At 34.6% G+C, this 16,216-nt stretch overlaps 2 protein-coding genes across 3 annotated transcripts; one reads left to right on the plus strand and one right to left on the minus strand.

Moving 5' to 3' along the window:
* The first annotated feature begins 255 nt into the window (after positions 1–255).
* On the plus strand, positions 256–6,312 carry LOC108453500 (probable xyloglucan glycosyltransferase 6). 2 transcript variants are annotated; one of them, XM_053030652.1, is made up of 6 exons: positions 256–591; positions 688–1,379; positions 1,692–2,000; positions 2,987–3,277; positions 3,359–3,472; positions 5,177–6,312. In XM_053030652.1, the coding sequence occupies exons 2-6, from the start codon at positions 1,221–1,223 to the stop codon at positions 5,822–5,824; spliced, it is 1,521 nt and encodes a 506-aa protein (XP_052886612.1). In that variant the 5' UTR covers positions 256–591; positions 688–1,220; the 3' UTR covers positions 5,825–6,312. The 2 variants fall into 2 exon arrangements, with proteins under 2 accessions (XP_052886612.1, XP_017607121.1); XM_017751632.2 differs by having other exon boundaries at positions 261–1,379.
* A 667-nt stretch (positions 6,313–6,979) lies between these two features.
* LOC108485519 (40S ribosomal protein S8-like) lies at positions 6,980–9,303 on the minus strand. Its single transcript, XM_017789404.2, has 5 exons — positions 9,168–9,303; positions 8,979–9,051; positions 7,915–8,245; positions 7,344–7,513; positions 6,980–7,251 (listed from the first exon to the last, which is right to left on the minus strand). The coding sequence occupies exons 1-5, from the start codon at positions 9,169–9,171 to the stop codon at positions 7,170–7,172; spliced, it is 660 nt and encodes a 219-aa protein (XP_017644893.1). The 5' UTR covers positions 9,172–9,303; the 3' UTR covers positions 6,980–7,169.
* Between the last annotated feature and the right edge of the window lie 6,913 nt (positions 9,304–16,216).

The raw sequence follows: 16,216 nt of genomic DNA on the forward strand, positions 1-16,216 counted from the left end.
TATACATTTAATGAAAGATGCATTAAAGTGTGCATAATAAAATTAAAATATATAAAAGAATCGAAATAAAATTTTGGTTGAAAAGAAAATTTAATATTTTACAATACAATTGGCGTGGCCTTAAATCTTTCAATATGTAATTTTTATTATTTTTAAAATAAAAAATAAAAAAATTATCTTATAATATAATTTATTTTATAAAAATTGCATTAATATATGAGCTTAAATAATAATAATATAAGATATAATAGAAAAAAATCAAATCTATCCACTGTTAGAAGTGAAAAGTTTTTAATCATAATGGAGAAATTAACAGCAGAAAGCAGACGCGCCATCACGTCATTATCTCGCGATCGCCACTTCATCCCCGTGATTAGCGCGTGTAAATCAGAAATCTGGATTTAAGTTGTAAAAAATCGCACATGGCCTGCTTCTTATCTACAACTCTCCAAAATAAAAATAAAAATTTATACAAAAATTGGTTACACTCTTACTAAATTTAGCTTTCTTCTCCCTTCCTCTTCCTCCAAGCACAACAACAGCAAGGGAAAAAAACCAGAAGGAAAGGGAAAAGAAAAAAGAAAAAAAACAGTAAGATCTTCTTGTTTCTCGACGTTTAATTTATTCACGTTTATTTGTTTGTTTGTCAAAAAATATTTTTTGTAATTTGGTGATTTATGTCTCGAGAGCCGAATTATGAGTTTCAAGAATGGTGGAACAAACAAAGGGAGAAGAACCACGACTTTTTCACCAATTATAGTAACAATGCTAACGAAGGATTCCTGACCGTCGAGATCAGGAGTCTCAATCCTGATCTGACGACCGAAAAAGATCGTTCTAGAAGCGCACGACAGCTATCCTGGATTTGTCTCTTGAGATTCCAGCAACTCGCTAACTCCCTCGCGTGGATCACAAACTCCTTCCTTCTCCTCCTCCGTACTGCCAACCGCCGAATCTCAGCTGCCGATTCCCCATCTGGTTCCTCCGCTTCGAGGCTCTACCGTATAATTAAGTTCTTTCTGTTTCTCGTTGTCCTCTTACTTTGCATCGAGTTAGTTGCCTATTTCAAGGGATGGCATTTCAGTCCCCCGTCGGCCGCGTCGGCAGAGGCGGCGGTCGAGCTTTTCTACGCCTTATGGCTCGAAATCCGAGCCGATTACTTGGCGCCGCCACTGCAGAGCTTGGCGAATGTGTGTATAGTGCTCTTCTTGATTCAGTCGATGGATCGTGTGCTGTTGATGCTAGGATGTCTCTGGATTAAAATTAGGAGAATCAAACCGACGGCAAGTATGGAGTATCCGATTGGGAGAGTAGAAATAGGGAATGTAGATGACTATCCCATGGTGTTAGTGCAAATTCCTATGTGCAATGAGAAGGAGGTAAGCAGATGTAGGTTTCACATATTCCTAACGAAAAATAAAATGTCACTTTTCTTTTTTTGTCGGTTCGTGGCTCAAATTTACTAATTGTGTTCTACGCCTTCATGGATGTACTATTTAGTTAAGGGAAGATTGAATATTGAGTCTTATATCTTTTACTTTGTTTGGTTGTTTAAACGTTTGTTCTTACTAACGTTTAGATTATAGTTAAAACCAACAGAAAGAGGGAAAAAGAAAATGCTCTAACATTGGATAGGTAGCGTAGCAGGATCTGGCTTATACTTACTGTCTATTCCCTTCTGGAGCGTGCAGGTTTACCAACAATCTATCGCAGCAATTTGTATTATGGACTGGCCAAAGGAGAGAATGCTAGTACAGGTTTTGGATGATTCTGATGAATTAGATGCTCAGAACCTTATCCAGGCAGAAGTACAGAAATGGCATCAAAGGGGTGTGCATATATTATATAGACATCGGCTTATTCGTTCTGGCTACAAGGCAGGAAACCTCAAATCTGCAGTGAGCTGTGATTATGTAAAAAATTATGAGTTTGTTGCAATTTTTGATGCAGATTTCCAGCCAGCACCAGATTTCTTGAAGAAAACCATTCCTCATTTCAAGGTATCGTAACTGTTACAGCTCTATGGGGTTAAGAAAGTTTTCACTGTTCCGTTTTGTCTTTTTCAGTCTTTAGCCATTTCCTTTGAATATAATCTTGGTGTGCTGTGCTAGAAATCCCTTTCTTTTTGTCATTGGTTTGAGATAAAGCTAACCTGAACACGATTAGGATTGATGCAGGGAAGTGAGTAGTTACCATGGGTTCAAGATAAGAATCACCATAATGGTTAAAATTTAATAATGTTGCAGTTCTATGGTTTACAGTTGTAAGCAATTCCCATTCTGTGGCCGATGTGGTCTTTGTTTACAGTCTGGTTATGTGGATAAATCTTGTTGGCAGATAACTGCTATTTTGTTACAAGAAAAATTAGTCTTCAACATTAACATGCATTCCAGTGATTTGGCACATATGATAACTTTAACCTTCAATGAATATCAAACCCATGGTGATCCTTGTGTATGTATTTGTTTCTTTCATTGAATCAAACCAGTAAGGGCCCTGTCATAGATAACAATGTGGATGCTACTAGAGATCAAGCAGGTTTCTAATCTTGCATTTTCACTTCTTCCTAGGGCCCAATTTAACTTTGATATTGGTCTGCACTTTGGGGGGAATATGCAAAGATGAATTTAATTCTCTGTTGCTGTAAGATTTTTTCATGTTAGTACATGGATTTTAAAATGCTAAACATTCCTCAGCTGCTACTCTATTTATCATGGTAATAGTAATAGTAATAGTAGTAAATCTGTTTTCACTTAATTGATTGAGCAAGAACTAAACCTTCTTTTCCAACACAAGGAACTTGACTGCTTGCCCCCAAAATAAGCTAATTGGATGATGTAACTTAAGTGTTTTAGGCATTTCTAATATGCATAGGTGCTGGTTGATTTCTCTATAAAAGACTTATATTTCCTTCCATTTTTCACTTTTGATTTGTTAATTTACCTATCATTTCTTCTGATCAGCATTTGTTTTTCTTTATTTTTAGGGAAATGATGACTTAGCATTAGTCCAAGCAAGGTGGGCATTTGTAAATAAGGATGAGAACTTGCTTACAAGATTACAGAACATAAATTTATCGTTTCATTTTGAGGTTGAACAGCAGGTCAATGGTGTGTTTATTAACTTCTTTGGTTTCAATGGAACTGCTGGTGTGTGGAGAATTAAGGCCCTCGAGGACTGTGGTGGATGGTTGGAACGAACAACTGTTGAGGACATGGATATCGCTGTTCGAGCACACCTTTGCAGATGGAAGTTTGTATATCTGAATGACGTTAAGGTGTGTGACATCTGATCATATACAAATTTCCTTTCTCACTTGAGAGCAAAAGGAAGTGATCTAACTTTTATCTCTCTGCAGTGCTACTGTGAACTTCCTGAGTCATATGAGGCATATAAGAAACAGCAGTACCGCTGGCATTCTGGTCCTATGCAGCTGTTCCGCTTGTGCTTTCTTGACATACTTCACTCAAAGGTATGGAAGCTTATTAAAACTCTTTTAGGTAATCTTGAGAATGAACTTTATTCTCACGTGCAAGGGTTTTATGAAATGAGGTCTCTCAAATATCTGTTTGATTTTAACAAGAACATAGTGCAAGAGTTTCCATCAGACCTTTCATTTCTCTCAGGGTTCAAAATATTTGCTGTCCTTGCTGTGCATTCTCTTGATTGTTTTCATCTTCTAAAACATGATTTCGAAGTTTTAGAAATAGTGCTGCATAAAAATATTATGTTCTTTGTTTAGCACCTGGGTGGCTGTCCTCTTCTAAGATCAGATTTCGAACTTTATATTCTCTTTTGAAGTGTATAAGATCTCACTTCCAGACTGGAAGGTACTAGTGCCGCATTCTTGATCCTTGTGTGGAAGCTGACTGCTATCTTCTTTAGAATACAAATTTTCTTTTTCTTGTCTTGTTCTTGTGAAGAGCTGTAGGCCTTACTAAATCTTAACGATTGGTCCGATCCTCTTCTCCAAAAGTTGTTTTCCATTGGATTAATTTATATTTCAAAACCTGTGTAAATATCCCCTTTCTACTTTTATTATTGAAAACTTGTTTAGGTTTTCTTTATATTTCCCCCTAGCTAAATGTATATTGTTCTGTTCCTGATGCCTCCTTTTCGCATACGCTTCTCTGGTTGTCATAAATATTTTAGTGTCTAAAATAAATAAGAAAGTGTGGTTTCTTATGTAAGAAATTAATTCTGTCAACTAAGCATGTTGATTTCAAATTTATAGCTGACACCTAGGTTCTCTGGTTCAAACCTTGGACAAACCCTTCCTCTCCCTTAGCTCTATATAGCAATATGGCATGCTGAAGCCTGAAATGGAAGGATTGAAAACGGATGGAATGAACTACCTAAGTAGGAATTCTTGAACAGAAAACAAATTATTTTTAACAATATAAGTTGCCGGAAAAGCTAAATTAGGGTTTTGTCTTACTCTTCTTGGCTCTTCATCCCAGATAAGGAACTGATTGCTTTCATTTGTTACTTTGCTAGTCCCTATTGTTGTATCTTAACCTTATTATTTCTCAACTGTTATGGATTTAATAGGGGAGATTAGTGAACGTTTGTAGTCCTTTTAACAAACAGGACTTGGAATGACCGAACATTTAGTTTGAATGGAAGAGGGTCAATCTAACTTGGAAATCATGCCTCCTTTTGAAAGTCAAAATGGAATTTCAAAGAAAAAAAAAAGAGGATAAAAGGGTATTAAGATAGACACAAAGCAACATGGGCTGCTTGTTTGTCATTACATCATCCAATAGTCCAAGCTTTAAACTGTGGGGTTGTTCAGGATGTGGGTTGTTGAACTGTTCTTAGAAACGGGAAACAAAAGACCACCAGTGTAAGCTTTAACCCTTCAACAAGATTCTGAATGTTGAATATTTCTCGAACTGACCAATGTGTTAAATAAATTAAAGGCCCATTTTTTTCTCTTTTTCTTTTTTTCCCCTTCATTTTTGATTGGGGAAAGAGAGATTCACTCGGTTCTTCGAATATGGGGGAACACATGAACCTATCTTTGAGCTAAATGCTTAAGTTTAAGAATGGAACTCTTAATCAATTTTATTGTGGAATTTTTTGCTGTTATGGTAAAAGTTCCCTTACATCATTTAGTTATAACCCTGTGTTACCTTTTATAAGAATATTTAGGCAAGCTCAATTGATTTTTCAGGTAAATAAGGCCAAGAAAGCCAATTTGATTTTTTTGTTCTTCCTCCTAAGGAAGCTTATTCTGCCCTTCTACTCGTTCACCCTGTTCTGCATCATTCTCCCATTGACGATATTCCTGCCAGAAGCTGAGCTACCAGCTTGGGTAGTTTGCTATGTTCCTGGAATTATGTCTGTGTTGAATATCCTTCCAGCACCACGATCATTCCCTTTCATTGTCCCATACCTTCTATTTGAGAACACCATGTCAGTGACAAAGTTCAATGCGATGATATCTGGTCTGTTTCGGCTTGGAAATTCTTATGAGTGGATAGTAACGAAAAAGTTGGGCAGATCATCAGAGGCTGATCTTGTTGCCTTCGAGAACGAATCAGATTCTTCAGTAACTGAAACCACTAGTTTCCTCAGGTCATCCTCAGATTCTGGCCTTGAAGAGCTAAGCAAACTAGAAGTAACCTCCAGGAGAAGTGTGAAAACCAAAAGAAATCGTCTCTACAGGATGGAACTGACCCTTGCTTTTATCTTGCTGTCTGCTGCCGGGAGAAGCTTGTTGTCCGCCCAAGGTATTCACTTCTACTTCCTATTATTTCAAGGTATCAGTTTCCTTGTGGTTGGTCTTGATTTGATCGGAGAACAGGTGAGTTTACCATAGGACACTATAGGTGCCATCTAGAGTTCGAAGTGCAGGTCACATTGACCCAGCATCTTTTAACCAATATCAGCAATTTTGGTGTTACTGGTTCTGGTCTGAACCAGTTCTCCATTGGTCATTCGTTGTATGGTTGTCAATGCCAATTGTGAAGCCACGTGCCATTGGTTAAAATATAAAGTCTGTACCAAACAAAAAGGGGTTTTTGAAGAAGGTTAGGAAAAATAGTGGTTGGATGTTTGAAGCTGGAGTTAGAGTGGGAGGGTGATGGAATTATTTGTGTAAAGTACCACTGTACACTTTGCCAATTTTGATATTACAAATTTGAGAAGCGAGGCAGGCAAGGCAAGGCAAGGCAAGGTGTGTCATTCTTTTTTTCTTTTCAATTTTATTGGACAGATTGATTGATTTGTGTACGATTACATATATATGTCGCCTCTAAGAGGGATCTATTCTTTTTCTAAAGATCAATATAATCTTGTCAGAACAAATGTGTAAATCTAAGTCTTCTTAATCACAATCATTCTTTGTCACATTTGTTACAGTATTTCACAAGTTTATTGTTAAATTATTTGTATTTGCCTTAACAAAATTTCAGGTTAAGAAAATAATGTAACAAAATATATTAAAAACACTAATTTTTAAAGTTGCGTATTAAAAAATAATATAAATACTACCCTTCCTTTAATAGTATAAATTTAATAAGATTAATTATGTTCTTATGTGAAATAAAAACAATAAATTTTAATTAAAATATTATTTATTTTAGTATAAAATTATGTTAATAACACTTTCTTAAATGAAAATAATATTGTAATTTTAAGATATAATCAAAATCACTAATTAATAAATTCTAACTTTTTAATTTAAAATTAAAAATCAAATATTATATAAATATCAAATTTTACCGTTGTAAATGTATAACAATCACTTTTATAACATTCAAAATTAGGTGAGGGTAATATTTTCACATTACTAGGACGGTAATAACACCAGATAATAGAAAATTGAGATTGAGCCTAGCCCAAACTGATAAGATCCATGAACGTGTGTAATCAAAACCAGGTCCGATCCATATAAATATGCAATCGAATTCATTCATCCATACACAACTTGGTGCAAAAATTCAATCGAATCCTGGAAAGGAGAAGCCGCATATAACAATAATTCTTTTTTCTTTAACTTTTGATTAAAAGAACAGCACAATTTAACAAGGACTTGAACAAATGCCTAAAGAGTTCACAATAAAAATGTACCATATCCTCAATTGTAGGAAAATAAAGAGAACAAAATTTAAAGGCAACAAAAACCACATTGATGAGAGAGTAGACCATTTGAAATACTGCATCTAAGCAGCTCCAGCGCCCTTGCCCTTCTTCCTTTGGATTTTCTTCATATAGAATTCTAGCTCTTTACCCTCCAATATGTATCTAATAATATATTAAATTGAATAATATTAGACATAACCGCATCAAAATGATAGAAAAAAACCTTATGAGCTTTATGATTCCCACAAACATACCCATCAGCTCTGCCACATTGACCTGGCCGGGAAGAAATGCATGCCAACAATCTACCAGAGCCAAATTGTTCTTCAATGTGAGCATCAAGTGTACGTTCCTTCTGGCGCTTCTCATGCTTCCTTTGCACATGGTTACTCTTCTTAGTTTCCTCGACAGCAACTTCTCCCTCCTACAGTTTATGATGTAGAATCAGTAACAATACTCAAAACCAACCACAAGAATTACATTGACAAAAGTTGCTTAGTACACAAAAATTACACGCTGAAAGATGGAACAGCAACTCTCACACCACCTGATTAAACGGCAATACTCTTCTATACCAGTTTTGTAACAGGTATGGTTATGGACAAGACCAGAGAATGCTTTCATAGAATTACTGAATATGCAAAGACTACCCCTTTCACAAATTGAATGCACTTTTCAAAGCCAAACTAAAAGACAAACAAACATCCCTACTGAAGAAATAAAAGAACAATATTTAAACAAACCCATGCAGGGTTTAAACAGTTGGAACTTAAACTGCAACCAATAATTTTGAGAAGAAAAAGGAATCATTTGAAATCTTCCTACCTCAGTAGCTTCCTTCTTAGCTGCTGTCTTCTTCTTCCTCCCAATATCAACACCATAGTGTTGAAGGTACCATTGCTTAAAGGGAGCAGCATCCACTTGAACAATAGCACTCTTTACGAGGGTCTGTGTCCTGACAAGCTCATTGTTTGAGGCATTATATACCACATCAAGAATACGGGTCTTGCGGGTGACAGCTTCGCTACCCCATGAATAGTTGCCTGTATCCAATCTCAATGCCCTCCACTTCACATTGCCTCCTCTAACACGGATTCTCCTTACAGTCTTGTTGCTAGAGAGCTTAGTATTTGCTGGCTGACGACCAAGTTCATACCTTTCAAAAGCCACCAAAAACATAAAAATTAGCAACTTAGATAAAAGCAAATCAACAAAATACAAACTGAATGAGACTATTCCCAAAAGAATTCAACCCTATGCACTCCCCAACAAACTCAAACAACAGACCTCTCAGTTCCCCCTTCAAGAAAGAGGTCAAACATTAGACCCTCCATGATGACCATTGCAACACCCAAGACACGCACATAAACCTTCCATGTATAAACATATACCTGTATCAATTAGGAGTCCAACGTAACCTAAGGTCTATCTAATTACACCACACCCCTGAGAAAGGGCAAGCAACCCTGCCTAACACTATCATTTAGAAATAAATCTCATAAATTAGCTTATACAGCTCCTGAATGAAGACGCTCTTTACAGTTTCTAATAACGAACTGAACTTAAAGCTAACTCCATATTTCTTTTCTATACCCACTCAATCTATAATACCCATGATCAAAAGCTTTTGAATGACCCAATACCCAAAACTAAAACAAATCTAACTAATTCAGCATTCAATATCCATAAGAAAGACCAAAAATTCCATCCATCTTATCTCATTTGCATAAAGTTTAAGGAAAGGGTATTCTCATTGTAATTCATTTAGCAGATTAACTTTTAAGAAAACAAGAACAAAAAAGAAACAAAAGAGAACAAATCGAGCAAAAACAAACGAAAATGTAAAAAAAGGAAAAAGAAAATGGGTAGAGAAGTTAAGAAGAAAATACTTTCGCTTCTTCCTCCAAGCCTTCTTCTTGCCACCAGTGGCACGCCTCTTGTGCATGGAATCCCTGGAAATACCTGAGTCAAAGATTAAAAAGAACTCATATTGAGGAGATGATAGTAAAGAGAAAATGAAGGCACAAGTTTTGAGAGTTAGGAAGTAAGAAAAGGAAGGAGGTAAAGATCGAAGTTACCCATGTTGGCTGAGCGGCGCAAAGAACTGTTTCAATTGCTCTCTTTCGTCTTACGCTCACAGCCACTGCACCAGCTAAAACCCTACCTCTGCCCGTTTTATATGCTGCGTTTCCATAAGTTGTAATTAAATGGATTTATTGTTGTGTTCGGTCCGGTCCGGTCCGGTCCGGTCCTAGTCAATTTTTATTCTTTACAGGCCAAGATTCTACTTCTAGTCAAATTTATGCATGTATCGTATTAAATTATGATTTTCTTAGGCCAAATCACTGATATGGGTAAAAGATACTGATATTAATTTATTTTAAAAATCAAATAATGAATTTGAGCTCAATCTTTTAAATAAAAATAATTATTTTGAGAATCTTAATTTGATGATTTATATGAGACAAAATTCCGAGTTTATTTTTAAGTTTTAGTTAATTAATGAAAAATTTAAAATAGTGAAATGATTTACAATAAAGCATTTGTACTATTGAAGAGAATTCAGTGAAAGCATTGTGAATAAGTAAATAGAACGTATCGGGAAAAGATAAAAAAAAATTTGTAGCAAATTTTGTAACACTAAGCTCAACAAAAGGTAGTATTTTGTAAGGTGGAGAAAATGTAAATGTGACTTGAATTAGAACGAGTAAATGTAACACTCCTTACCCAATTCAACAACTAACATGTATAGGTGATGTCATGTTAACACTCGTTCTGTTTTTACAATTTTTTTTATAAAACATCAATTTCACAACTTAATAAAATATCTTAAAACAATTTTAAACATATGCAAAGCTTTAAACACATTTTTAAAATAATTTGGATCATTTCCTAATTCCAAAACATAAAACTAGGTTTTGGAGCCTAAAATGATTAGAAACACAAGTTGTGCAAGTATAGTAGAGCATGTCTTGATAGTTGGCTTGCAATTTCTTAACTATTGGCTTGCAAGTACCAATACCAAACCCCTAAGTATCAATACATGGGTGTAGAGGACCTAAAAATTAGTTTGAAAACACTTTATAACATCCCCAAACATCAAGAAATCATACCATTAAGTTCCAATTCATTTTAAAACATTACAAACACTAATTTGAACACAAATTCATTTTAAAAATATAGTCAAATTAAATCAACGCCATAACTTATCTTGAAAATGTTAAAAGCATGATACATATAATGAAAACTTTTCAAAACTTACAAACTTAATATAAATACACTTAGTATATGTACATAATATTTCAAACTCTTTTAATAGGAATACAAAACTAAATTCTTTAAGTCCTTCAAACCTTACTCAAGAATGTGATCCTTCAAAGACATGATCTCTAGCTTCACAGAAAAAGGTCTTCCACCTACACATTTAAATCACTAGTGCGTTAAGCTCGAAAAACTTAGTGAGTACACTAAAATTTCCTACTTAACCATATATCATATTAATGCCAAGTCATTTTATGAATTATGGAGTTCAAAATTAATTTTGCTACTTACTAATGAGAATTTAGTCCCTTCACTTATTGATTCATTCACTAAGACTAAAGGAATACAATTACTGTTTCAATTAATTAACCACTTAACACACTTAAGGTGATTACCATTTGTTAGTTAGTTACTCACCTATTAAGTATTCACTTAGGTTACCAAATCATTAGTTTCATTATTTATACTGTCGAAACCTCTTTTAAAATTGAGAGGGTATTTTGAAAATGGGAGTCGCCACCAACCTTTTTAGGTGTGATTGGATTACCTTATAAAATATTTTGGTCTACGAAATTATGAGAAAACAGGCTCGGGAGTCGGTTACGTGCAAGGAAGGGTTAGCACCCTCGCAACGCCCAAAATTGGTACCAAATTAAATAGTTGTGTCTTAATGTCAAAAACTTGAAAGAATTTAGAAATAAGATCTCTTTTAAAGCCGAAATAATTTGAGTTGAAAATCAAAATTCTTTTGTTCCAAAAGAATGTGAACATCACATCCAGCATGATTGGACACGATTTCTTAAACTTTTGTAACTAAAATCATCTCGTAATTTGCAAAATCTATTAAAAAAGATACTTTAGATATTTAGACAAACGGGAAATTGCAACCCAGCATGTTAGGGCACTATTCCCGAATTCCTAAATACAAAAGACATTGCCTTGTTTTTAAGATTCCTTCGGATTAAATGAAATATAAAATTTTCTAAAAAAATGATGAGGCATTTTACCTATTACAAAAGATCAATATTAGATTAATTAAACTACATACTTTAACAATTTCATGCAAAATACAAAAAGCGTAATAGTGAATATATCAATACAAATTAAACATATATAATAATATTTCATGCGAATATAGTAAAGAAAATGTTAAATAATGACAAAATCACGTAATACACATTAGTATTTCATGCAAGTATAATCACATAAAAACAATGAGCATATTATAGATTTCATAACACATACATAATAATATCTCATGCAAATATAACTCAAGTAACATAAATAATCAAATTCTATGCAAATATGATAAACAAATAATATATAAAAATAACAAATAATTTATGAAATAAAAATTAACCTACTAAACAATAATAAATAAAAATAAACAAATTTTGAGTATATAAAATATAAGTCAAAGAAATAAAACATAGATGAAGTATAAAATGGTTAAAATAATAAATGATAAATGAGAAATTTTAAAATGATTAATATATAAAACATACTATATGATATAATGACTTAATATATTTATAATAATAATATGTTAAATAGGAACAAGATTTTATAACAAATTTAAAACGTTAGATATTAAACATTATATATTTTATAAATATGTATATATTATTTAATAATAATTTTAAAAGTTTCTTAAAATATACATAATTTATAATAAAAATATAAAAAATATAATGAATAATATGGAATAAGATATATAACATATAATAGAATTTATAAGGAAAATATATATAATAATATAAATAATATAATGAATAAAAATAAGATATATACTATTTATATATAACTAATATTAATAAAAATAAATAATATACACAGTACTTAAAATAAATTAAATATATAAAAAGGATTAAGATCGAATTTGTGACAGCCCTAAATTGATCCTAGTCGGAAAGTAGTTTCGGGACCACTAAACCGAGTCATAAAAATAATTAATTGTTATATTCTATGCTTACTATGTGTGTGCATGCATATGTGGAAGTTTCATTCTCTAATTTTACCAATTTTATGAGAAATTATTAAATAGGGATCAATGTGAACCATGGTGAAATATGATAGGCTAATTTTAAATGGCTTATTAGTGCATGTTAACACAAGGGTGGAGTTGCATGTCAAATAACCCATTTCCTAAGGTTAGTGGCTGGCCATGACATGATGATGGGCAAAGAAAACATGTCCTAGACATGTTGGCCTAGTGCATTATGGAAGGAAAATAAAGAAATGAAAAAAAAGGAAAATGATGAAAAAAAAGAGTGTGGATGCCCCCTTGTTGCCGTGAGTTGAGGAAAAGAAAGGAGAAAAATTTTGTTGTTCATCCTTTCTCATTTTGTTACAATTGCCATGACTTGAGAAGAAGAAAAAAAAGTGTCCATTCTCTCATTTTTCTTTGCATGGCCGAATGTACTAAGAAGAAAGGGGGGGGAAGCTTGAGAAAATCAGCCATGGGAGCTTACTAGACTAAGGTGTTTTGATACAAGAAGGTATGTTTTATGCCACTCTTGAAAATGCATGCATAGTTTGGAAGATTGGTTCAAATTTTTCCTTGAATCTTGGATCGAAACTAAGTTGTTAGGTGAGTTAAATTTCAGCCAAGAATGTTGTATTTCCTAATTAGTGTATTGATGTTGTTGTGATGAAAGCATGGAGATGAGTGAGTTCGAATGTTTAACAAAAAGGAGATTTTTGTGCCATTGAGTTCTTGTTGTTATGTGTGTATGTGCATGAGTATTTGGCCATGCTATAAAATTTATGTTGCAAAATGATTTAATGCTTAATGTGATATATAATAGTACTTGTGAATGAGCTTGAGAGCACCTAAATTATTAGTTGGAAGTGCCGAATGTAGTCTTGGATGAATTTTAAAGAACAAAGAAATTTTGGGTGACTAGAGGCCAAGGACATTCGGCCAAAGGCTTGTGTGCTAGCAAAATTTGGCCTAGATGGGGTAAATGTTAAGTGTTAAATGCAATGGAAATGCTAGATTAATGTTGCACATTCGGCTATAGTTAGGCATGTTTATGATCTCATTTAGACGATTAGACATAAAAAGGTGGTAATGAGGCTGAAAATTGTTGAATGGCTAGTTGGGTAATGAATGTAGCATTCGCCATATGGGGTAAAAATGGGTCAAATGTTCGTGAAATAAAACTTTGTGAATTGATGAATTAATGATGATAGTATTGTTGATGTCATGTATATATGTATAAATATTTGGCAAGACGGTTAAACTAGTTAATTTATTGATTAGCTCAAGAAGCTAGAGGGGGAGAATCAAGCAAAAGCAAAGGAAAGAACATCGAATAGCCGAGTTGGAACCATTTTACCCAACACAAGGTAAGTCATTAAGCATATATTTGGCATTGTTTTAAATGATCATAATATCTATGCAATTGTGTTTAATGAGATGATATGTAAATGAAAATGTATGTGTATGGAATGATGACATTGTTGAATGTAAAAGAAATAGTGAAATGTGTAGAAAGTTTGCTTTCGGCACTAAGTGTCTTGGGCAATACGTGTGTACGGTGACGAGATTGGCACTAAGTGTGCATGCTGGAAATATATGGCACTAAGTGTGCATGCTGGAAATATCTGACCTTTGGGTGTGCGAGCTCGAAGGGTATGGCACTATGTGTGCGGGCTTAAATCACATGGCACTAAGTGTGCGAAATCGAGTATTAAGCACGTGTGTGCGTATTTCTATATATATATATATCTCCGATCGAACAATTATATGGAGGGTGTGTCTTCATCGAGTTGAGTATGGACAGCGGAAAGAGTAAGTACCTTGAGTTCGTGGCTAATAGATACTACGTTCATGCTCGGAGTTGAGTCGGTAAGTTTTAAATCTATGTGATGATTTCAATTGCATGATTGTTGCGGAAATGAAATGATGTATGGAAATTGCTTCAAATATCCTATTGAATAGTATATGAAATGTAAATGTATGACTTGGTATGAGATTGATCCGAAGGTCTAAGGAACTATGGTATAGTTCGGTATGGTGGAACAATGGGCCTTGTTTCATTATTTCATTTTATGATAATTTTAGTAACGGATGGTTGTGAAATGCTTATGACTTCTTGAGTTATAAACTCACTCGGTGTTTTCTTGTCACCCATTTTAGGTCTCTTGGACTCGTATCGTTTTGCGTGCTCGGAACCGTCGTTGAAGTCATCACACCGGCTGGAAATCTTTTGGTATTGTCTTCGTAGTTAAACTAGGAGAACATTTGGCATGTATAGGCTACTTTGTTTTGTTGAATCTCGGGTTGTAAACTTTAAGCCATGCGAAGATGGCCTATGTGGTCGGTTGAGTGTGAATCTATAACCTATAGGCACGAGCCTTAGAAACCTTAATTTTGATAAGGTGGCCATAGTTTGTATTATGTATGATGAAATAGTTGGCCATGGAAGAATTATGAAATAGTCATTGTTTGCTTTAGTACCAGATGCTGCCAGCAGCAGTGAGGTGAGATGGAAAAATCACTAAAATAGTAGAAGTAGAATTAAATAGTGAATAAATTATGAAATTGAACCTTGATGAATCTATTTTCATATGGACGAAACGAAACGACCGTATGAGCTGTATTTTAAGAGATATTCAGGTTTTTGCGAAACAGGGCCAGAACGGTTTCTGGATCCCTGCTCTGACTTGGAAAATTTACCATAAATTATCCAGAAACAATTAGAAGTCATTCCTTATATGCGTAGATTCCCTTTGAGTCTAGTTTCATTAGAAGCAAACGGCATGAGCATTAGAGCTCTGTACGAGATGATATCCAGGTCGTAATGCGTAAAGGTCAGTGTAGTCGAACCCTAAAATAGGGGTGACTTTAACTAATAAACTGTACCAATTGGCCCAACCAAAATTCTAGAAATAAATTCATGGATGGATATATGAGTCTAGTTTCAGGAAAATTGACGAAACTCATTTCGAGTTCTGGAACTCGAGATATGATTTTAAGGTGACAGTGATGCAGTTAACTAGCCTACCCGGAGCAGAAAAAGGAAAACAAAACAAAAATTTCCAAGAGAGGAATAAGTAAAGTAAGCCGGTAACACCTCGTGGTCAAATCCGGTGACGGTCACGGGTTTGGGGTGTTACATTTAATTGGTATCGAGCTATGGTTTAGTCGGTTCTAGGACTACCATAGCGCGTGTGAGTCTAGCTATACATGCCAAATCGTTAGTGCTTAATAATGTGATAACCGACGGTTGAAATTTTGTTTTGATTAGCAATGGAACCCGGTAGAGAGACCCTTGGCGGATGACTTTGAAAGTGTAGCGGCTGCTCCTGCACAAGGGACACCGCTGTTGAGCCTCGGTCATCCGCGAATAATCAAAATGAAGGGCGAAACAAGCCTTCTTCACCATGATGAATGAGTGGGTCGCATAATATGCCCGAACCAATCCTACTGTCCAACCATTCCGAATTTATATAATCCACCCCAAGAGCCCGTAATGCCATCCATTCGATGATCGTGAGGTGAGTAAACCACCGTGGACTTGATTAGGAAGCGTGGTGAGGAGTTTAAGGCCATAGTTACCGATGATGCCGAAAGGGCCGAGTTTCGCTTGATAACACCATTAGAGTGTTTGATGAACTGTCATGCACACCGATGAATGTCTTAAGTGTGCTATATCTTTGTTATGAGACTCACCTACTATTGGTGGAGGACCTTGATTTCCATAGTCCCAAAGGAACAAGTTACTTGGGATTTCTTTCAAACGAATTTGGAAGAAATATATTAGTCAACGGTTCATCGATCGTAAGCGTAAGGAATTTTTGGAGCTCAAGCAAGGCCGTATGACAAGATGTCTGAATACGAACATGAGTTCGTAAGACT

This window comes from Gossypium arboreum, chromosome 7 (assembly GCF_025698485.1).
Source record: "Gossypium arboreum isolate Shixiya-1 chromosome 7, ASM2569848v2, whole genome shotgun sequence".
NCBI classification, from domain to species: Eukaryota; Viridiplantae; Streptophyta; class Magnoliopsida; order Malvales; family Malvaceae; genus Gossypium; species Gossypium arboreum.